Source organism: Pan troglodytes, chromosome 7 (assembly GCF_028858775.2).
Source record: "Pan troglodytes isolate AG18354 chromosome 7, NHGRI_mPanTro3-v2.0_pri, whole genome shotgun sequence".
NCBI classification, from domain to species: Eukaryota; Metazoa; Chordata; class Mammalia; order Primates; family Hominidae; genus Pan; species Pan troglodytes.
The window spans coordinates 127,233,200-127,256,300 of NC_072405.2; the positions used below are offsets into that span (position 1 = coordinate 127,233,200).

The window sequence follows — 23,101 nt, forward strand, 5'->3', positions numbered from 1 at the left end:
TAGCTGAAATAATTTACCACAAGATTCTGGGTGGGAAAAGAGAAACAGAAGAGTACTTCAGAAAGTCATTTCTCTTGAATTGAGGGGTCAGAGTGAATTGTGGATAGAAAAAAGGATGTGGACTGAGAATAGATTTTCAGAATTCAGGCTTTTAAAGATATCATTCTGGGTGATAGCATACTTTCAGGTGTGGCTCATGTGACTGGATTACTTCAGTGAAACAAATGCCAGAGATGAAGATCAGGGAAATAGAGGGAATCAAATATTTTGTTCAGTTTAATTAACTAGGCAATTGATCACCTAGTATGTGCTAAATGGGTTTTGTGTTGTTGTGAACAAGATATAGGTATTTCCTAACCATTAAGTTAAAAAATGAATATATATAACAATATATATATTTGTTTTTTAAAAACATATATATAAAACCATATGTATGTTTATTAATTAAGAGGAATCAAAGTCACTTACGTATACCTAGATACTTACCATTTCTTATGTTACTCATTTCTTCCTGAAGATCTGTGTTTCCCTCTACTATTATTTTACTTCAGCTGAGGAATTTCCTTTAGTACTTCTTATAGTGTAAGCCTGCTTGTGACAAATTTTCCTAATTTTCCTTTTTTAAAAACATGCTTTTTGAGATTGGTTTTTGGGAGGATATTTTTGCTGAACATAGAATTCTGTGTTAATTTAGTTCTCTCTGCGTTTAAAAATATCTCAATGTTTTCTGAACTTCTTTTTTCTTTCTGCAGGAAGTCAGAAGTCATTTGTATCATTGTTTACTTACATGTAATGTACATATGTTTCTCCCATGGTAGTTAAAAAATATATTTGGAAATTTTTGATACTCCCTACTTCAAAAGGTGGAGCTGAGGTTCCTCCCCTTGAATATAGCTCCAACTTAGAGACTTGATACTGATCAGCAGAATGGTAATAACTGACTTCCAAAGCCAGGTCATAAAAATGTAGTTCAGAGCACATGTAAAGAGCTTCTCTCTGGCTCTCTGTATTTCTCTCTTCTTGTTTTGAGGGAAGTCTACCCACTATATCATGAAGACGCTTACACAATAGTAGGGAAGAGTCCACATGGAGAGGAACTGAGGCCTCCCACCAAGTGCTGGCTCCAATTGCCTGGCATTTGAGTGATTCATCTAAGTGATCCACCTCGCCAGCAGATCCTCCAGCGCCAATCACATCCAGCTTCAGAGGATGGAGACCTTGCCTGACATTTGGTTACAACAGCATAAAAGCTAAGGACCATAACCTAAGCTGTTCCCAAATTCTTTCCCACAGAAGCTGTCAGAGAAAATAAATGTTTATTTTTTTAAACCATTGAATTTTGGAGTAATTTGTTATGCAGCAATAAATAATTAATACATTTTCTAATTCAAATGTCTGTGGATGTTATATTCAGTGCTCCAATTCTTCAATTTGCTTTGCCTGTGTAAGAGAAAGAAAAAAAATTGTAAAATTCAAGGTGTACCACAACTGAAAAATTAACCTATAGAAGAAAATTATTAATTTGTGGTAAATCAGTTTATTTTAAAAAAACATTTTGTCTCCTTGGTTTGCCATTGTAGCTTGAGCACCTTGTGTAATGCTTGGTACATAATAAGACATTAAATAAATATTGTTAAATGAATGAATCAATAAATTTGCTTCCTCAGGTTTTAAGCTTCTGGGGGACAAAAACTATGCCTTATTCATCTTTGTATCTCCCTCATATGGCACAATTCTTAACACTGAACATGCGCCATTCACTGTTGAGTTAAATTGAACTTAACTGAAATTCTTGTTGAAGTAAATGATCTGGAAATGGAAGTGAAAAATCATAGCAAAAAATTCATTTTAAACGTTTATATTGTACATTGACTAGTGGTGGTTTTCAAGCCCCATCAACCTATCACCAACCAACAAACAAAAAACCCTAAATTCACACTCCATTGCTGCATGGCAGACCACATGGATTTTTATAATTCCTACCAAGACAACACATCTTCAGATGTTTCTAGGGAATCTTTATGAAGCAATATACAATGGTAGGAATTTTACTGTGCTTGGGTTGTAAACTATTGCAAGCTGTTGAATTTAGTAGATTATCTGCACAGGCTGAGTAACCTGTATTGTTCCTTATCCAGTTGAGCCTTAAGCCATTTCAATAGAGCCGAATTTTATGAACATAGTGAATTTAAACACTTATTCACTCTTACTCACTCACTCATGCAACATATAAACTGAGCAATTCTCTTCCTCTTTGGGAGATAAAGCGTATCCAGGGTGTATCCCAGTGGTTTGGAGCACAAGCCAGACTTCCTAGGTGCAAATTTCCAGTGGATCCCTTACCAGCTTTGAGATCTTTGGTGTACGTCTTAATCTCTTGCCTTAGTTTCCTCAATTGTAAAATGCAGAAACTAATAGTACTTACCTCACAAGGTTGCTGTGAAGATTAATACATAAAAATTGCCTGGCACATACTAAGCATGAATAAAAATCAGTTGTTATTGCCTTCAATGCCTACCATGGACCCTGGAACATTGCAAGTGACTTGTAACTTTTGAATGAATGAATGATGAATAAGGTGAGAGTTGTGTCTAAATTATGTTTTGTATTTTTTTTGTAATTGCATTCTTTGATCATACAAAAGTTTTGATTGTTCACTCCTTTTTAGAAATTCCCTATTAGATCAAAAAGAGGCAGAATATGTTCTTTGATAAAGGATATACAGGTAATATTGGCACATGATTACCTGGAGTTGGTGTATTAGTCTGGCCTCTCACTGCTATAAAGAAATACCGGAGACTGGGTAATTTGGAAAGAAAAGAGGTTTAATTGGCTCATGGTTCTGTATGCTATACAGAAAGCATGGCAGCATCTGCTTCTGGGGAGGCCTCAGGGAGCTTTTACTCATAGTGGAAGGCAAAGCGAGAGCAAGTGTCTTACATGGCAGAGCAGGAGTGAGAGAGAGAGAGGAGGTGCCACACACTTTAAACAACCAGATCTGGTAAGAACTCATTCACTATAAAGTACCAGGCGGGAATGGGGCTAAACCCATTCATGAGAACTCTACCTCCATGATCCAATCACCTCCCACCAGGCCTCATCTCCAACACTGGGGATTACAATTCCACTGGAATTTGGTGATGACACAGAACCAAACCTTATTAGTTGGGAATTAAACACACACACTTTGTGCTAAGGGGAATTTTGATTTTTCATTTTAATCCCTTCATAAACGTGGACATGGCAGACAGGAGTCAAAATAGAAAGGATCATGGAGACTCAGACTTCCAGGTATGCCTTACTGAACCTGTAGAAGGTACATTCTAACTAGCAAGCAGGGCCAAGGCTCTCCCCCTTGACTGCGGGCAATACCTGGGGAAAGGTGAGGGGTCTAATTAAGCCTTTGCATCCCCCAAAGTGCCTGGCAGAGAGTAGGAAGAAAAAAAATTGTTTTTAAGGAATGACGTATTAGACGATCAAGGCAACCAGGAAGGCTTTGGGTTGAAATATTCTACCTTTGGTCACAAACCTTCCACCTGTACCTCAACTTCCACTTACATAGGCTGACTGCTCAGTTACCAAGCCTTCTCCTTAGAAAGACTTCCTTTCAATGCAAGCAGCAGAAAAAAGCGACTCAGCTTAAACTTCTCCTGGAGTTATGGGAACCGCCTCCTTCCTCTGTCGCTAATGGAGGACTAAGATGGGACTGGGAGCAAAGGAGCGTCTCTGAATGGCGGGGCAGTTGCAGCATCCCACTTGGCAAGGGTCCTTGAATTACCTCCGCCCCCGCCCTGACCCCGCCCTAAACATCAAACTTAGAAACTCATCTTTCAGCAGCAGCGCTAGAGCAGTGACCAGGCGTCTCCGCGATGGGCCCCGGGGACTTCCGCCGCTGCAGAGAGAGAATTTCCCAGGGGCTCCAGGGACTCCCAGGTAGAGCGGAGCTTTGGTTCCCACCTCGTCCCGCGTGCGACTTCTCCGGGGACGGCAGGAGCACGGACATCCAGGAGGAGGCCCTCGCCGCCAGCCAGCTGCTGGAGGACCTCAGACGACGGCTGACGCGCGCCTTCCAGTGGGCGGTGCAGCGCGCGATCTCGAGGCGCGTGCAGGAGGCGGCGGCGGCGGCGGCGCGGGAGGAGCAGAGCTGGACGCGCGTCGAGGCCACCCTGGCCAGGCTGCGGGTGGAGCTGGTGAGAGAGCGGGCTAGGCGGACGGCTCCCAGGTCTCCCTCTCCCGGGTCCTCTCCTCCGGCTGCAGAGCCGCTGGCCGCGTAGCCCACCCGAGGCCTTGGGGGGCCCCTCAGGTCTGGACACGGCGTTGACGCCCCCGCCTCCCCAGCATCGTTGGGAAGGAAAAGGGCCCTGCAGGACCCATGGTGGGGGGGTGGGGGCGGGGGTGCCTGATCTACCAGTGACATACTCAAGATGTCTCCTCCCCAACCCGTTTCTATAGTTTTCTGCCCTGTAGGGAACTGTGACTATGTGTATGTATGGCTCGTGGAGGAGGAAATTTCCATGAAATAAACTCTCTCTTGCGATTGATGGAGTGTGTCCATCAGTAACTCTTTCTTTATGCCCCGCAAGTTTTATTCTTATCTTTCCCGTGGGTAATAATTTAGAAAACTGGAAGTGATAAGGTATTTTGTAAAATTGCACCATTTCGAACATTACACAGGTTACATCCGAATATTAAACAGGAGGGTGTATAGGTAAATATTTTAGCTGACTGATTTTTTTTTAATTCAAAAAACTGGAAATTAGTCACAACTTGAAAAGGACACAATGAATAGGAGCAATCAGACTTTAAAATGGTGCTGCCTAGGAAAGTGTGCAGTGGAGACTTGACTTGGAAAATTCTTCTCTTTTGCACTGATTACTAATACAATTAACCACTACTTTAGAACTGATCCAACCATTAGTAAATTGTCTTATTTAAGAATGTTATCGCATTTCTAAGTTTAAGAAGAACAGTATTAGGCCGGAGCTGTGGCTCATGCCTGTAATCCTAGCTCTTTGGGAGGCCGAGGCAAGTGGATCACCTGAGGCCAGGAGTTCGAGACCAGCCTGGCCAAAATGGTGAAGTCCTGTCTCTACTAAAAATACAAAAATTAGCCGGGTATGGTGGCTGGCGCCTGTAATCTCAACTACTCCAGAGGCTGATGCAGGAGAATCGCTTGAACCTGGGAGGCAGAGGCTGCAGTGGGCCGAGATTGGGCCATTGCACTCCAGCCTGGGAGACATGAGTGAAACAACGTCTCAAAAAAAAAAAAGGGACAATATCCTAAATTCCGTGTCAGATTCAGATTGTTAACATGGGTTACATTAGATTTACTACCAGATTTACTATCTTATCCAACAATGTCAAAGAAACACCTGGTTTTCACCCTGAGTCTAAGCAGTGAGTCTGAGCTGCAGGGTAGCCAGAGCCACCTCATTCGGCCGCTGGAGGCCTGTGCTATGGGCCAGGATGCTAAACTGGAAGGCTGAAACCTGGCGCAGCCATCTCTGCATTGTAGTCTTGGGATCTGCCGGTACTCCTTCCTGAGCCTCAGGGGACTCATATTTAAATCAGATGAGGAGATTACACTGAATAAGCTCAGAGACAGCTTTCAATCATAACATTTTAATAAGTTGCTTGTTAGGGGATTTAGACAAGCAATATGTTGGGGGTGGCAATAAAATCTCACGAGATGGGGTGCGTTCAGGTGGTATGGCTGTAGACCGCTGGTGGCAATAAAATCTAAACAGATGAGGGCTCAAATACCAACATTACCATTTACAGGTTCTGCTAACACTTGCTGGCCCTACAACTTTGGGATCGTTACTTAGCCAGTTTGAGTTTGTTTACCCATCTGTAAAATGGAATTTATAATCTCATAGGATTCCAGAGCTTATGTGAGATAATATTCCATGAAATGCTTAGACCATGGGTATTGTTTAGTGGCTCTTATTATTATAATGATTACTATAGACCTTGGACTCTGACTGTACCAAAAAAGAACTGATACATTCCTATCAAAAAATCAGGAGTTTTTCTGGAAAGGAACCAGAGAAGTTTACACATACACAAATAATGTGTCCTTGGGTTACAGACGATGGTCAACATCTTGGTCAATCATTTTATCCTGGTCATAAGGAAGAGGCAAAGGAGTGTGGATACTGTACCTTAATATCATTACCACTAGAAGACTTAGTTTTCGATTTTCGGCTATTAACTGGATTTTTACAGGAACTGACATATATTCCTATACAAATGTACATGTATCATATATTAGGATGGTATTCGTAAGGAACGATCAACAAATTTAATTAATTTAGAGTTGTGTTGCTATTTATACTATTTTCTGTTGTTTGACTGGGTTTTCTTAGTAAGAATCATTCATTTCTAGGGTCTGTGAGTGGCTCTCAGGGGTTCTATATACCTAAAATTGTATGCAGAATTTTTGATGTGCATATAGTTTTTCCTCAGAGAGGGTTCATAACTTTCATCAGATTCTCAGAGGGATCCTTGGTGAAAGAAAAGTTAAAGAACCATTGATGTTTGAATTTCCTAAGTAAGTGTGAATTATACATACTTATTTTACTTAGATGGTAAATCATTACCAATAATTTTTCTCCTTGATTCTTGCATGAAAGTACAGGATGGATATTCATCAGTTAATTAATTAATTAATTAATTCACTCACTCTTATAACAAACACACAGAGAACCTACTAGGTTGTGTGCCCAGGCAGTGCACTCTTAGTTGGGGATACAATTATGAATAATATACAGCCTCTACCCTCAAAATCATCAGTCTCGTCTGGTCAGCGTGTTATGAGGCACTTGTACAGAGTGCTGTGGATGCACAGATGAGAGGCAATTACGTCTGCTCATGCAATCAGGGAGGGCGTCTCAGAAGAGCTGGCATTTGACTGGGTTCAGCAGAGAGAGGTGGCAAAGGGCATCTTAAACAGAAATGGGGACAGAAAGAGGTGAGCTTCAGCTCAGCATTTATTTAGGGACTGGCAAGGTTTCTGACCAGCTGCAATGGGAGCTGGCATGGGAAAGAGGGCCAGGAAAGGAAGCTCAAAGTAGGGCAGGATTATAGAGCATCTGGGCCACCCTAGAGAGCTGAAGCTTCCTGCAGGCAAGGTGCAAGGGTTTTTTGTTGTGGTGGTTGTGTGGTTACTGTTAGTGCTCGTTTGCTGGATATTCATTTACTTTATTCTTTGCTAATTCTTGCTGTCAGAAAAATGATTCTAGGTGCTGCAGAATGGAGAAGAATGTCTCAGAGAAAAACTGAAAGATAATTTTATCCAGTAGCTTTATTTTGCAAATCAGATGACCATGAATATTTGCTTTTTACCAACCAACACACTGTCCTGGTTCATCCTGGGGTGGTTTCTATTGACAAGCTGATGAAGCTTTTTTAGCAGAGAGAACAAATTCCTCATGAACTGCATTAAACAAGCCCTAGCTGAAGAAATTTGCAAGTAGTTGATCATTAGTTTTCAGTTCTAATACAAAGATTATGTTGGACTAAGCTTTCTTGGACTGCCCCCGGGTAACATGCCCTAGAGATCTTTTTTTAAACGCACGAGGACCTTCATAAACTCCCATTGAAGGATGGTATAAATCAGCCTTGATATGAAACAGATTTCACTCCAGAGTGAAAAATGTTAGATTATATAAGTACACATAACTATACATGTGTCTCTAAGGTGTCATTAAATGTTTTTGCTCAGCAGGTAGACCATTTAAAATCCTGAAAACTTGAAATGATAAGTAATCAAGTAAATAGGCACAGATTCTGAATATTCAGGTGGCTGTAGGCAGTTATCCTGTGGCTCAGAAGGCGCATAAAGATAAATGATTTCATTGTGGATCACATGCTATTCCTTGAAAACAGCCTTCGGTGCATAGGTATTTTTCATATGGACAGCTTTGTGCATCAGCTACTTTTGTTTTCATTTCAAGGCCATTTCACAAAAACTATTTATATATCTGGATTTTACCTTGTCATATAGAAAGTCAGTTTTATAGCCAGACCAAACAGTTAAAACTGGAGAATAAGATGAGAAATACATCTTCCTTGATATCTTATTTTCTTTTCCTACAAACTTCTTATTTCTTCTGTGTAGTCAGAGAGTGGTTTCATTTGATCTGCATCTCAGGCTAATAAAATTTTTATTTTTTTCTAACTTTTAGGTGGAAATGCATTTCCAAAACCACCAGCTGGCTAGAACTTTACTGGACCTAAACATGAAAGTGCAGCAATTGAAAAAGGAGTATGAACTGGAAATTACATCAGACTCCCAAAACCCAAAAGATGATGCTGCGAATCCGGAATAAAGAAATGCACACGCAAGGGCTGGGCGCGGTGGCTCACGCCTGTAATCCCAGCACTTTGGGAGGCCGAGGCGGGCGGATCAAGACGTCAGGAGATTGAGACCATCCTGGCTAACACTGTGAAACCCTGCCTCTACTAAAAATACAAAAAATTAGCCAGACGTGGTGGCAGGCACCTGTAGTCCCTGCTACTCAGGAGGCTGAGGCAGGAGAATGGCGTGAACCCAGGAGACAGAGCTTGCAGTGAGCCGAAATCCTGCCACTGCACTCCAGCCTGGGTGACAGAGCAAGACTCCATCTCAAAAAAAAAAAAAAAAAAGCAAAAAAAAAAAAAGCACACGCGAAGCTCTGGATCCTAAAACTAACGCATACAACCCTGAAACAATTCTGATGAACACATTATGCTTTGCATAAGTTTTGAGGGGCAATTTATAGACCCAAAACAAATGACAGGGGAAGGTGACAGAAAAACATCTAAGAGAGGGGAGAGAAAAATGATGTATTACCAAGTTTTAAAGTTATTTATTTGTTATTTTTACTGGGACATAGAAGTAAAATATAACTATAGATAAATCTCTCTCTGTCTCTCTCGCTCAAAGAATGCTTTAATGCCAACTTTCGGTATTCAACCTTGTGTCACCTGACCTTTCTGGCATTGCCTGAGCTTTCAGAGTTCGTGCTTGTTTTGTTTTACTTGATTATTCTCAGTTTGTCTGTCCAGCAGCCTGCCCTGCTTCTTGTGGAGAATTGTTTCTACTTGGATTCTAACCATGCCCTTTAGGTGGTCTGTGACTAAGGGTATTCCATCTTCCTGGATATAGTCATGCAGCTCAAGGCAGGCAGATGGGTTTGTCCTTAGGATTTTTGAATGGGCACTAAAAGAGTAGATGACTATTTCTGCCAGTAGAAGCTGTGGATCAGGGGCTTGGAAGCTGCTGGTGGTCACCATGTGAGAAAGCCCACACCCTAATGGAGGTGACTGAAACTGAACCACTAAAAGCACAAAAGGGGAGGGAGGGAGGGAGGGTGCTTCGCTTCCTTGTTCCTGGGGTCAAGCTGTATAAGACTCCAGGCCTTGCTCTTGTTTATGTACATGAAATATTCTGATATCCTTCTCATAAAATCTCTTTTTGCCTAAGTAAATTCAAGCTGGAGTTTCATGACTTGTATCTAGTGTTCATAACTAATACAGTTGTTCAGTTTTAGGAGTTAAAATGGTTCTTACTGTTGAATTGGACTATCTAACTGTACCCGAAAAGTGCTGTCTTTTTAATGCAAACAGTAAAGTTAATAAAAAATAGTTGCAGATCTAAGTGATATTTATAATGGTTATTGTCTGCAAAATACAAATTAATTTATAACAAGCTATGTAATTTTAATATTTAATAAACTATAAAAATCAGTTCTTGAAGACAAAGGAGAACAGAAGAGACACAGTCTTTCTCTTTTTAAAATAAATACAAGGACAAGCATGGTGGATCACGCTTGTAATTCCAGCACTTTGGGAGGCCGAGGTGGGCAGATTACTTGAGCTCAGGAGTTTGAGACCAGCCTGGCAAAACCCCATCTCTACTAAAAATACAAAAATTAGCCAGGCGTGGTGGTGCTCGCCTATAGTACCAGCTACTCAGGAGGCTGAGGCATAAGAATCACTTGAACCTGGGAGGTGGAGGTTGCAGTGAGCCGAGATCATGCCCCTGCACTCCAGCCTGGGTGACAGAGGGGGACTTGGCCTCAAAAAAATAAATAAATAATAAAAATAAAATAAATGCAAGTTGTTTTATGTGTGTGAGGATCTGAGAATTATCTGGACTAAGTTTAGTTTGTCCTTAACTTTTTTGTCCACAATAAGTAAATTATTCTAGCCCTTTGGTACTTAATTTCCCTCTGTATAAATGAGGAATTACCAAATTCAGCATTGGCGGATGAGCAGTTGCCAGCATCTCAATATCTGACCATTGTGTTCCTTCACACATTTTACGTATGAGCTCTTGGCCTATAAATATACGACTACTATATTAAATTTCATTTGTAAACTAGATTTCCTGTTTATTTCTTTCTTTGAATTTTATAGAAATTTTTAGGAAAGGGTTGGCATAGTTCCTTGTGATCTGTTTTTTGAAAAAGCTTCCACTTAACCTTTGGGACAATCATTCTCAAGTGCATTTTAAAGATTAACATTTATAAATTGTTGTAATTTTGTGTTTAAAAAATACTCGAGGTGATTCATTGTATGAGCTCAATTGCTTACAGAATACAGACTGCTGATGTTGGTTAATACTAATGTCATTTGATTATACTGATAATATATTGGGGATCAAAAGAAAGAAAATTTAAAAGAGAAAGTATGAAAATTGATGCATTGTTTTTCACATTTTTAGATTAAAAAAGGTCCATTATTGTATTGCAAAGTTTTGATCACCGCTTTTCCCCCACATCTTTTAGTGATGAACTTTGGATCACTGTATTTTTTAAAGGCGACAGATACAGAAACAGAACGAGAAACTCCTTTGTGTCCAAAGTGTCTTGTTTATGGAAGTCTGAGTCAGTGGAGGTGGCCTCTGATATTAACTGTGCAATGTGGAAATACAATGGGAGATTGATACATGGGACACTATCATTATTAAAAGTTTTTATTTTGTTTTCTCTCCAGTATGCTATCTCTTGCCTTTTGTTTGTAAAGTAGCAGAAGCCAGATGATTGTCTTTATATCGTTCTTTGCCATGGCGCTCAGCTGTTGGTCATTAGCTTGCTGGCCTGGCATCCTGTAAGCTGGGACACATGAGAAAGCAGAGAAACTTTTCTGAGGGCTGAGGCTGCCCTGCAATCTCCACTTCCCTTCTTTCCAGGATTTCTAAATAAGCTGGAGCAACAGTGTGACATTGTAAAGATCTATGAAATGGGAGCGATCAAACTGGTGCCAGCTGGAGGGGAAAATGAGAAAATAATTATAACCTAAATTATGCATCGGGGAAGCAGTAGCTGGATAAAATGAAGAAAGTAAGATGTTCATAACAATAGTGGGAGAGAGAGGGCCAAAAGAAGAGACACTAAAAACAGTTTTGCGAGGAAAATATTGTGCTTGGGTTTTTCAAATGACACAATTTCTCACAGCTTTAATTATGTGGGGGATTAAACCACGTTAGCAGGAAATGGGCTTTCACCATATGGTACTTGTTTAGCACCTATCAGTGAATAGATGCCAAATTAATTATGACAATTAGAAGCTTTGCATAGGTTGTTAGGCATTAAATTCCTTTACAGGTGGCCTGGATGAATCCGCATTTTGTTTGGCTTGCCAAATGACTTCTGCTGTAACAGGTGCTTCTGCAACTCCCAGCCTGGGGACAGATCAGAGTCCTCTGTGGGTAACCCCATGATGGCTGAGTCTAAACGAGTGTAATTATAAGAATCTCATCTCCCCTGCTCCCTTCCTGGCAGGGCCTAGGGTCCCGGCACAACCATCAGCTCTATTTACCGCTGTAATCACTGCCAGAATCCCTCTGTGCCTGGAACCTGGCACGAGGCCCTCCAGTGCCAGCTGCCTTCTCTCTTGGTTGCTTTCACTGTTGCTGCCGCTGCCATTGCCGCAGCCTCTGTTTCTTTTTTGACCATGTCAGTAACGAAGGTTATGGTAGGGTGAGAAATACAGTTAGGGTGACAGTTGAGTCTGTGCCACCTTGCCTACCTCTCGTCTGGCAGCCTCTTGTTCCATCTGAGCTGAGTGCTGGGCAGTAGGATTCAGATGGGTGGACACCTATTACAGTAGCCTGTGTCAAGCACTGCTTCTCAGGGGGCTGTGTACCTCTCATCTGCTTCCTGATTCTGACATTGATGCATATTGGGGGTGAGAGGGCTTCACCTCTTCCTGAGGGGCAATAATGTCATAGTCTTTCTCTTCTGGGACCAGTACAAGAGGGATCTGTTGAAAAGTAATAACGATGAAACTAACAAAGGAATCAGCCACCACTCCCGTACCAGCCATTGTGCCAAGAACTGTGCATGTATCAGCTTATTTAATCCTCACAGTGACTTGTAGGTGTATAGGACCTGTTTTTGGAGCTATTTGAACTTGGTGTTTAGTCCTGGCTCTGCCACTTACCAACTATATGACCTAAAGCAAATTGCTTTAAATTCTTTAGGTCTCTCTAAGGAAGCCAGTGAAAATGGGACCTGTCTTATTTAAATCTTAAGTAACTCAAATCAGGTTTGGGAGAATGAGTTAATGGCGAATGAACTTCTACGTCATGTGTTTATTCCATATCTTTAGTTTCATATGATCTTACTACCTTTTTGGACTGATACTTTCCCTGCGCCCTTCTCTTCCTCACATCTTTATGTCTTGGTGACGCTCTGCCACCTGCTCGCTGTTAGGATGTTGTCTCAGAGTTCCCTCTGTGGATTCAAAAATTGACTTAGCAAACATGGGAATAGGCAGCAGGAAGATAAAAAGTGAATAGTCGCTGCTACTTGCCAACCCCTGAATCTGCCTGGCATGCAGCGCTATGTATGTTTACAACGTAATTGTCCCAACAAAACTGTGAGGTTGGAACTATCACACTTCCCATTTTACAGAAGAAGAGAGTGAGTACTGGAGAGGTGATGTAATTTATCACGATCCACTCAGCTAGCACGTAGAGATGTCAAGATTCACATCTGATGTTTGGAGTGGTCTGGCTATTAGGCCCCTCCCAAACTAATGAGAGAGACCTGGAACTAGTGAGTAAATTCAATATTATAATAGAAGAATGTATGAATTGCTAGGACGGATGCTTTTTGCAGGAGTCAGACAATGAGGGTCTCATTGAAGACATGCCTCCAAGTTATTACTTGGTGTCCACCTGAAAAAAAGCCCTCACATCCTGTCTAAACTAGTTGAGTGATCTTGGATAAATTACTCCACCCTATTTAGCCTCATTTTTTTTCATTTGAAAATGAGAGAGATAGTGGAAATGCCCCCTAAAACATTCCTCTAACTTAGAGCCTCTATTCTATTCTAATCCTGCCTGCTTGTAACTGGACCCTTCAATCACTTGCTCCTGACTTGCCAAGACTTTCTGATTCCCGTTACAGCATGATGGACAGCTGACCATTTGTCCCTGGCCCCTGGCAATGAAGTAGACTCTCCTGGTCTCAAACCTTACCTGATCACAGTGTGAGCTGACGCAGCCTTGATGATGACAGAAAGCAATTCTTGTCACTCTTGGATGCCCCTCTGCTCTTTTCACCCCACACCATGACTGCAGCCAGGGGCAAATGTCACATTTGCACTTCTGAGGCAGACAAGCATCACTTAGAACTTTTACGTGTTATGATTTTAGAGGCAGCCTGCTGTGGCAGACGCTGCTGGCTGAGAACCGCGCCTTGGGCAGCCTCTGCGGCCGGATGGTGGAGTTGGAATCTTGGCTCCTTCACTTCCTCACTATGTTAACACTTCTGCAGTTCAGTTTGCTTATCTGTAAATGATTATGAATCATACTTACCCCAAGAGTTTGTTATGAGGATCTAGTGGACTAATACACATAAAGTGTTTAGAAGCATGAAAATAGTGGCTTATTTTCACAACAGCCAACCCAACAAGTGTTTTGCTCATCCTTCTTGCCTGTTGGAAGTGCCCAATTCCAAGATAGGGACAGAGATGATAGCTTCACTTTTCCCAGTCCCTCTTGCAGTTCAAGATGTCTTTTGAATCCAGTTGTGTCTGATAAAACATAAAGGGAAGTTTACTGGGGGGTTTCTGAGAAACAATTTTTTCCCCTTACATGAAGAGAGATAGAAAATAAGGTGTCTTCCTCCCTATCTCTTTTTTTCTTTCTTCCAGGTATTTTCACATGCAATTGTAAAGCTTGCCTATGCTGCAGCCACCCTGTGACCTAGGTGGGAAATATAGGGGCACTTTGAAGATGACAGGACAGAAAGATGAAAAGCAGTGTCTTCAATGACATCAATGAGCTTCTGTCCCCACCCTGCAACTGCCTACCTATGGCTAGTCTTGTTCTGTGAGACAATAACAATAATAAAATCCAATTGTTTGAGGCACTTTTATTGGGGTATTCAGTTTCTTGCACCTGAAAGCACCCTAACTGATAACTTAATCCCCCAAAACCTCCTGCCACAAAGGTTTGTGATAGTGCATCTCTGATGGCAACTGTACATATCATTGGAAATTATTGGCACAGGACTTCAGAGACATCATTAGGTTGCTTAAATGTTTCATACATGCCTTTGGCGAGGATGAATTCCATGCAATCATGTGTCCAGAATTTGGTGGGTTCTTGGTCTCACTGACTAAGAATGAAGCCACGGACCTTCACAGTGAGTGTTACAGTTCTTGAAGACGGTGCGTCCAGAGTTTGTTCCTTCTGATGTTCGGACATGTTCAGAGTTTCTTCCTTCTGTTGGGTTCGTAGTCTTGCTGGCCTCAAGAGTGAAGCTGCAGACCTTCGCAGTGAGTGTTACAGCTCATAAAGGCAACACAGACCCAAAGAGTGAGCAGCAGCAAGATTTATTGTAAAGGGGAAAAGAACAAAACTTCCACAACAGTGAAAGAGAGCAGAGCCGGTAGCCACCGCTGGCTCTGGCAGCCTGCTTTTATTCCCTTATCTGGCCCCACCCACATCCTGCTGATTGGTCCATTTTGCAGAGAGCTGATTGGTCCGTTTTGACAGGGTGCTGATTGGTGCGTTTACAATCCCGGGGCTACACAAAAGTTCTCTAAGTCCCTACTAGATTAGCTAGACACAGAGCACTGATTGGTGCGTTTACAAACCTTGATCTAGACTCACGGTGCTGATTGGTGTGTTTACAATCCTTTAGCTAGACATAAAGGTTCTCCAAGTCCCCACCAGATTACCAAGATACAGAGTGCTGACTGGTGTGTTTACAAACCTTGAGCTAGACACAGAGTGCTCTGATTGGTGTATTTACAATCCCTTAGCTAGACATAAAGGTTCTCCAAGTCCCCACTAGACTAAGGAGCCCAGCTGGCTTCACCTAGTGGATCCTGCACCGGCAGCAGGCGGAGCTGCCCACCAGTCTCGCGCGCCCTGCGCCCGCACTCCTCAGCCCTTGGGCGGTGGACGGAACCGGGCGCGGCGGAGCAGGGGGCGGCGCTCGTCGGGGAGGCTCTGGCGGCGCAGGAGCCCACCGCGGGGGTTGGGAGGAGGCTCGGGCATGGCGGGCTGCAGTTCCCCAGCCCTGCGCCGCGGGGAGGCAGCTGAGGCCTGGCGAGAATTCGAGCGCAGTGCCGGCACTGCTGGGGAACCCGGCGCACCCTCCGCAGCTGCTAGCCCGGGTGCTAAGCCCCTCACTGCCCGGGGCCGGCCGGCGGCTCCGAGTGCGGGGCCCGCGGGGTCCGCGGGGCCCACGCCCACCCGGAACTCGCGCTGGCCCGCGAGCGCCGCGCGCAGCCCAGGTTCCCGCCCGCGCCGCTCCCTCCACACCTCCCCACAAGCAGAGGGAGCTGGCTCCCGCCTTGGCCAGCCCAGAGAGGGGCCCCCAGAGCGCAGTGTCGGGCTGAAGGGCTTCTCGAGCATGCCCAGAGCGGACGCCGAGGCCGAGGAGGCGCTGAGAGCGAGAAAGGGCTGCGAGGGCTGCCAGCATGCTGTCACCTCTCAATAGGAGATCAGTTAATGCATACTGAAGGAAGGCTTGTTGGAGAAGAATCCTCTCCTGAACCCTGTGGAGACTCTAGAATCCTGCGGTAAATGTTCTAATTATTGAAAACATTTCCTAATGCTCACCCTCATTAAGGATGTTCTAATGCCTAGGAAACCTACTACGTATCTGATTCTGTCAGAGAAGCCATTTTGTTTTTTGGCAACTGGAAGCAGTGGGGATGAAATATTTTCCTAAGGCGTCTCAGGACTGAACTGGCAGCAAAATAGTAAACTGTTTATCAGCTCTTAAATTTTTATACCAGGGAGGTTTAGCAAACTGTCAGAAAACAGCCTGAATTAAATTTCTATAATTACTGCTTCCAAATTGGTACTGAGGGTACTAGTTGCTCTAAACTTCTACAGGATTCAGTCTGGGACTTTTCATGCTAAGAAATATCTCAAGATTTTAAGGTGGGATTGTCAGGGTCAGAGGGCAATGTCCTCTGAAATCCACCAGTATTTTACTGGACTTTACGGTTTACAGTTTACCAGGTACCTTACAGTTTACCAAGTGCTTTCCAGTTTATAATTTACCAGGTGCTGCCATAGCTGATAGCTCGTTAATCTTACAGTAACCAGCTGAAGTAGGTGTGCCTTGAGGCTATTGAATTTTAAGAAGCATCAAAAAAGCCTGCTTGTCTAACTTTGGAAATATCACCCTCATGCTGTCTTCCCAGGATGTCTCTCTCCCTAAGTAAGCGATGTTACTTCCTGGAGGGAGTGCAGTGTTGGGAATCTGAAGACCCAGCTTTGAGCTGAATTTGCTTTGTGATACCTGGTGAGTCATTGATGTCTCTGGGCTTCAATTTTCTCATTTGTAGAAACTTGTAGAGTAAGGCATTGAACTCATAATCATCTTTAAGATTCTTTGGGTTAAGCATGGGCATCTCCTGCTAATGGTTTTAATTTGAAACAATGTTGTTACCAACTCATTAGTGTGAATTAACCTAGGTGGTGATACTAAAAGGTTGAGCTTTATTTAAAGTGTGCTTAGTGAGCAATTAAACAAGGGAAGCTTGTTTAAAAAGAAGAGTAGAAAAATACTGAAATTAACACCTTTTGTCCCTGGCCCCGGGCAAGGATTACTATCTGCTCCTCCTCCCAACCTTCTCTTGGCTATGCTCCAAAACGCCTTCTCTCTTGTAGCACATCCGATGTAAGTTTGCTTCCTGTTTACTCCCTTAGCACTCAAGTTTCCCCTATGACAGCATCTACCACATGTATCGTAATACCTTATTGAATTATCTGTTCCCCACCCCGCCGTCTAGACTACAAGCAACATGAGAGCCCAAATCCCATCTTCCAATTTTTTGGTAATTCCTTGTATTTTTATAATTTTGCCTTGGGTTAACTTTATTGAACAGCATGAATCTAACAGTGCAAATTTGCTGTCTCTTCCTGTCATTCATTCAACATTTTTGTTGTGTCTACGGGGTGCCAGGCACTGTTCTAGGTATGTGTTGAGCATCAGTTCTAAAATAAGCATCTTTCTGGATGCTGAGCTTAGGACAATAAACCTGAAAAGATGGGATTGGGCTCTCATGTTGCTTGTAGTGTAGATGGCAGGGTGGGGAACAGATAATTCAATAAGATATTACGATACATGTGGTAGATGCTGTCTTAGGGGAAAGTTGAGTGCTAAGGGAGTGAATAGGAAGCAAACTTACCTTGGATGTGGTACAAGAGAGAAGGCGTTTTGGAGCATAGCCAAGAGAAGTTTGGGAGGAGAAGCAGGTAGCAATCCTAGAGAGAAACAACAGCTCATAGAAGGTGCTAGAGGTGAGCAAAGTCATCATCTGTATTAGGGGGTAAAGAAAGCTCAATATAGTTGGTGCTTAGAAGAAAGAATGAAGGTGTTAAGAAGTGTGGCTGAAGTGGTTGACAGAGGTGGACATATCATGACAGGCCTCACAAGCCATGCTTTGGGGTTCAGACTGTATCCTAAGAGCCTGGGTAAACCATTGAAAAATATTTTAAAATTTAACTTTTATTATAGCAATACTTGCACATAGTATACAAATAATTAAATAATTCTAAAAGTCTTACACAAAAATTATCAGTCCCTTGAAGGCATCATGGCCCCTCACCCCAAAGACAACTACTTCCAATTTTTTTTTTTTCGAGACAGAGTCTCCCTCTGTCACCCAGACTGGAGTGCAGAGGCATGATCTCTGCTCTCTGCAACCTCCGCCTTCCGGGTTCAAGCGATTCTCCTGCCTCAGCCTCCCGAGTAGCTGGGATTACAGGTGCTCACCACCACATCTGGCTAACTTTTTTGTTTTCTTAGAGAAAAAAAGTAGAGACGGGGTTTCACCATGTTGGCCAGGCTGGTTTTGAACTCCTGACATCAAGTGACCCACCCACCTTGGCCTCCCAAAGTGCTAGGATGACAGGCATGAGCCACCGGGCCTGGCCACTTCCAATTCTTTTACCTTCTAGATAATGTGAGTAAGCATCTTTGTTTTATAGATTTTAGACATTATGTCTTCCTATTATGACAAAGGAGAATTTTATTTATTTATTTATTTATAATGTCAATTTTTATTTTAGATTCAGGGGGTATATGTGCAGATTCTTTTTACCTGGGTATATTGCGTGATGCTGAGGTTAGGGGCATGGTTAATCTCAGCACCGAGATACTGAGCATAGTGCCCGGTAGTTTTTCAATGCTTGCCTCCCTCCCTTTCTCTCCCCTTTTAGTAGACCCCCATGTCTATTTTGCCATTTTTGTGTCCATGAGTACCTAAAGTTTAGCTCCCACTTATAAGTGAGAACATGTGGTATTTGGTTTTCTGTTCCTATGTCAATTTGCTTAGGATAACAGCCTCCAGCTGCATCCATGTTGCTGCAAGGACATGATTTTGTTCTTTTTTATGGCTACATAGTATTCCATGGTGAATACTTACCACATTTTTTTTCAATCTAATCCATCGTTGATGGGCATCAAGGTTGATTCCATTTGACAAAGGAGAATTTTATATCTCTTATGCTTTCTCTTCCTAATCCCTTTATTCTTTCTAATACGACTATTTTGTATTTTTCTTACATTTCTATTTATAATTTTAATTATTGTTCCATGCTGAGTCAAGTAGTGGACTGTGATTATATTTTCTTCTTGTATAAATCTTCATTTCCTTTGATGTTGATAATTACATTGCTTGTTCTGCTTAGCTTTCTTTGAATCTTTGGCCGAATCTTCTCATATCATTCCACAGCTCTGTAAAAACACTTCTACTATCATCTCATCTCTACTTCCTGTATTACCTGGAACTTGAAGCTTTCTAGGGTTCTATGTGGGCAATTTTGCTTGCTTCTTATGAAATTCTTAATTTGCAGGCACTCATGTCTGACTTTCCCTGCTCTGCTTGGTTTTGTAGCATTTTTCTATCAACTTTTTTTCTTCATCTCGTTTTCTGTTTTCCCCCATTTCAAGTTCTATTGATTTCTAATTTAATCAAAGATGAAATCTGAATTCCTGTTTCTTTCTGGAATAGAGTTCCAGAAGATCTCTACTCCATCTTAAAACGAATTCATTCATGAGATTTAAGTAGAAGATTCTCATATTTCCTTTGAACAAGCATCTCTCTGGCAGCAGTGTGGAAAGAATGAATCTGAGGGGAGTTGGATTAGGTTTAGGGCCAGCAAATAGGTCAGACGATAAGAGACTGGAGTAGGGTGATGTTAGTGAGGATGCAGAGAGTAGTCCTAACTAAGAAATAATTAGGAGAAGAATAATCAATAATTTTTGGTAAGTAATTGGATGTGGGAGTGAGGGAGAAGTTGGAGATAAGATAATGAAGATAATGCCCTCGTTTTTAGCATGGAAAGATGAGTAGATGGTAATATCATTTATGACAGTAGAGGGCACCAGAAGAGGATGGGATTTTGGAATGGGGAGACATGAGAGTTCAGTTTTGGACTATTGAGTTTGAGGTGTCTTTGATACTTTTAAGTAGAGACATCAAATAGGCAATATTAAATGGCATTTGAAACCCATGGCAGTGGAAGAAATTAACTAAAACCAAGAGGAGAGAAAAGAGGAATTGGATAGAATCATCATAAATGTCAACATCTGATGGCTGGGCAGAAAAAGAGGACCCTACAAAGACGTCTGAAAAGCTATTAAAGAGAGAGAGAGTATGGTGTCAAAGAAAACTAGTAATGAGGGCTTGTCTAGTGGTCAAGTATGATAGACTAAAAATATCTTTTAAATTTAGTGACATAAAGGCCATTGAAGACCTTGGAAAGAACAATTTCTGTGGAATGGTAGGTGTAGAATCTGAGTAATAATGGGTTAAGGAGTAAGCAGGAGATGCGAAAATGAAAACAGTGAATGTATAACATTCTTTCAAATAGTTTGGTTTTTAAGAGGAAAGGAGGAGATAGCTCAGTAGCTAGGCAAAAATGTGATGTCAAGTTTCTTTTTAGTTATTTTTTCTAAGTGAGATATTTGAGTGTGCTTAAATGTTAATGGATAGCCAAATAAGAGTAGAGATCAATGATGTAAATAAGAGTAGAAGTCAGTGATAGAGTGAGGGCCTTGAGAAAGTGAGAGGGAAGGGTCTACAAAGTACAGGTATAAAGCTTAAGATCGGAAGAGGAACACCACATCCATTGTTATAAGTGGGCATGGTAGAGGGCCAGGTAAATGTATCAGTTGATGAAAAGTTGAGAGAATTCTTGATGGCTTCCGTTGTCTGTGAAGTAGTAAAATTCAAGGATTCAAGGTTGTGTGCCTACAGTGAAGAAGAAATAAATGATGGGATCTGAGATCTGAGGAAAGTGGGAACAATTTGAAATAGCTGGTGTATTGGGTTGAATAGTATCCTTCCAAAATAGATGTCCATCTAGAACTTCAGAATGAGACCTTATTTGGAAATAGGGTCTTTGCAGATGCAGTTAATTAAGATAAGGTCATTTTGGGCTAGTGTGGGCCCTAAATCTGATGACTAGTGTCCTTCTAAGAAGAGAGAAACAGTGACACGGATGCAAACAGTGGGAAGATGGCCATATGAAGACACAAAAAGATACACAGAGAGAACACCATGTGAAGACAAGAGAGTGGAATGCTGCACCTACAAGCCAGGGAATGCTGAGGTTTGGCCGGGTGCGGTGGCTCACACCTGTAAACCCAGCACTTTGGGAGGCCGAGGTGGGTGGATCACTTGAGGCCAGGAGTTTGAGACCAGTCTGACCAATGGGGTGAAACCTTATCTCTGCTAAAAATACAAAAATTAGCCAGACGTGATGGTGCATGCCTATAGTTGCAGCTACTTGGGAGGCTGAAGCACAAGAATCGCTTGAACCTGGGAGGCAAAAGTTGCTGAGATCATGCCACTGCACTCCAGCCTGGGTGACAGAGCGAGACTCTGTCTCAAAAAAAAAAAAAAAAAAAAAAAAAAGACAGAAATGCTGAGGTTTGTTGGCAACCATCAGAAACTAGAGGAGAATTGTGGGACAGACAGATTCTCCCTCAGAGTGCTCAGAGGACTAACCCTGCCAACTCCTTGATTTTGGACTTCAGGTCTCCAGAACTGAGAGAGAAAAAATTTCTCTTGTTTTGAGCCATCCAGTTTGTGGCAATTTGTTATGGCATCCGTAGGAAACAGGAAAAAATGGAAAATGAGAGTGCACTACCAAAACTCAGAAAGATTATAAGCACTGTTGAGAACTTAGTTGAGGTTGGTGATCGTGAATTTATGTTGGCAATAAATGTACAGCAGCCCAGGATTAACTGTGAAAGGTGAATAGATACATTAAAGCAGGATTCATATTCTGTCATGCATAAGCAGACTATGGACAAGGTGGCAATAAAACTGAAAATATTTCAACAGAATGGATGCAAAGATGATGAAATAAAGTGTGCTTTGAGTAAAGATTAAAGACTTAAGGTGACTGGAGGCAGGCAGCAGAGGGGTTCAAGGGACAGGCTGAAAAATAGCTATAGTAAGAGAAATTGAGTAAGAGTCAAAATAAGAGGTTAAGGTGAGAGAGTAAGATGACTGAGTTTGTGAATTCCTAGCTGAAGCATTTCTAGGCCATGACAAATTCCAGGATGTAACTGAAGTGTGGTAGAGATGACATTTCGATTTCATCAAAAATGAAAATTTCAGGGCCAGAAATTTAGATGGGTCATCTATACTATAGTAAAAACTTCACTTTCTGGTGATTCTTATCTTTTAGTAAAAATGATGCTTACAACGAAAATATAATTCATTGGATTTAAAAGCATGTTAAAAAAACAGTGTATATCTATATAATAGAAATTCATATCTACTAAGGGGATGCCATAAAAAAATCAATGTGATAGTCTCTCTCTTATTTAGTCCCATGGAGAATTACAGAAAGTGGACTTCATGTTTTAAATCAATGAAATGCCAACTTAAATGAAGTTGAGTTATATTTTGAAACTTGAATTAAGTAATCCTGAAATGTTTCAAAATTAAATTCATCATCAAGGCACCGAAGTAAAAATGTTAAAATATAATAAATCTGTATCTTTCTGTCAGAATTACAAATGACTGGTACCAATTACAAAGTGGTCAACATCTTATTCATAGGCCTTAAAGCATACCCAAAATGACTATCATTGGCTATGTGATCACATTTTCATTTAATAAGTGACATGTAGAATAATTTTGACTCAAATAGTTTCAATACTCATGATATGAGTGCAAAACAAATATACAAACACTACAGATTATCATCTGTACAACATAATTAAGAAAGACCCTGTCAGGGTACAGATGGTCTTACACATAAAAAAGTGGCATTTTTTATATTTCTTTACTTATAAAATCATCCTTCAACTCATGGGAGTAGTTAAAGATACTGAGATAGCTATTTTGTAGGTGAGAAGACATAGGGCTAAGATGATAATTTCTTTCACATAGTTAAAGGGCTATTATGGGCAGCACCATTCTTTTTTTTTTCTTTTTGAGATGAAGTCTCGCTATGTAGCCCAGGCTGGAGTGCAGTGGTGCCATCTCCTGCAACCTCCGCCTCTTGGGTTCAAGCGCTTTTCCTGTCTCAGCCTCTCGAGTAGCTGGGATTACAGGCATGTGCCACCATGCTCGGCTAATTTTTGTACTTTTAGTAGAGACAGGATTTCAC

At 41.7% G+C, this 23,101-nt stretch overlaps 1 protein-coding gene and 1 long non-coding RNA gene across 2 annotated transcripts; one reads left to right on the forward strand and one right to left on the reverse strand.

The window, feature by feature from the left end:
* The first annotated feature begins 1,304 nt into the window (after positions 1-1,304).
* AARD (alanine and arginine rich domain containing protein) lies at positions 1,305-9,643 on the forward strand. The gene is made up of 2 exons (XM_519917.9): positions 1,305-4,190; positions 8,190-9,643. The coding sequence occupies exons 1-2, from the start codon at positions 3,870-3,872 to the stop codon at positions 8,331-8,333; spliced, it is 465 nt and encodes a 154-aa protein (XP_519917.4). The 5' UTR covers positions 1,305-3,869; the 3' UTR covers positions 8,334-9,643.
* A 1,305-nt stretch (positions 9,644-10,948) lies between these two features.
* On the reverse strand, positions 10,949-14,031 carry LOC134810909 (uncharacterized). The gene is made up of 4 exons (XR_010159659.1): positions 13,933-14,031; positions 13,475-13,786; positions 12,019-12,252; positions 10,949-11,254 (listed from the first exon to the last, which is right to left on the reverse strand). It is a non-coding gene; the product is annotated as an uncharacterized LOC134810909 (long non-coding RNA).
* Positions 14,032-23,101: the final 9,070 nt, after the last annotated feature.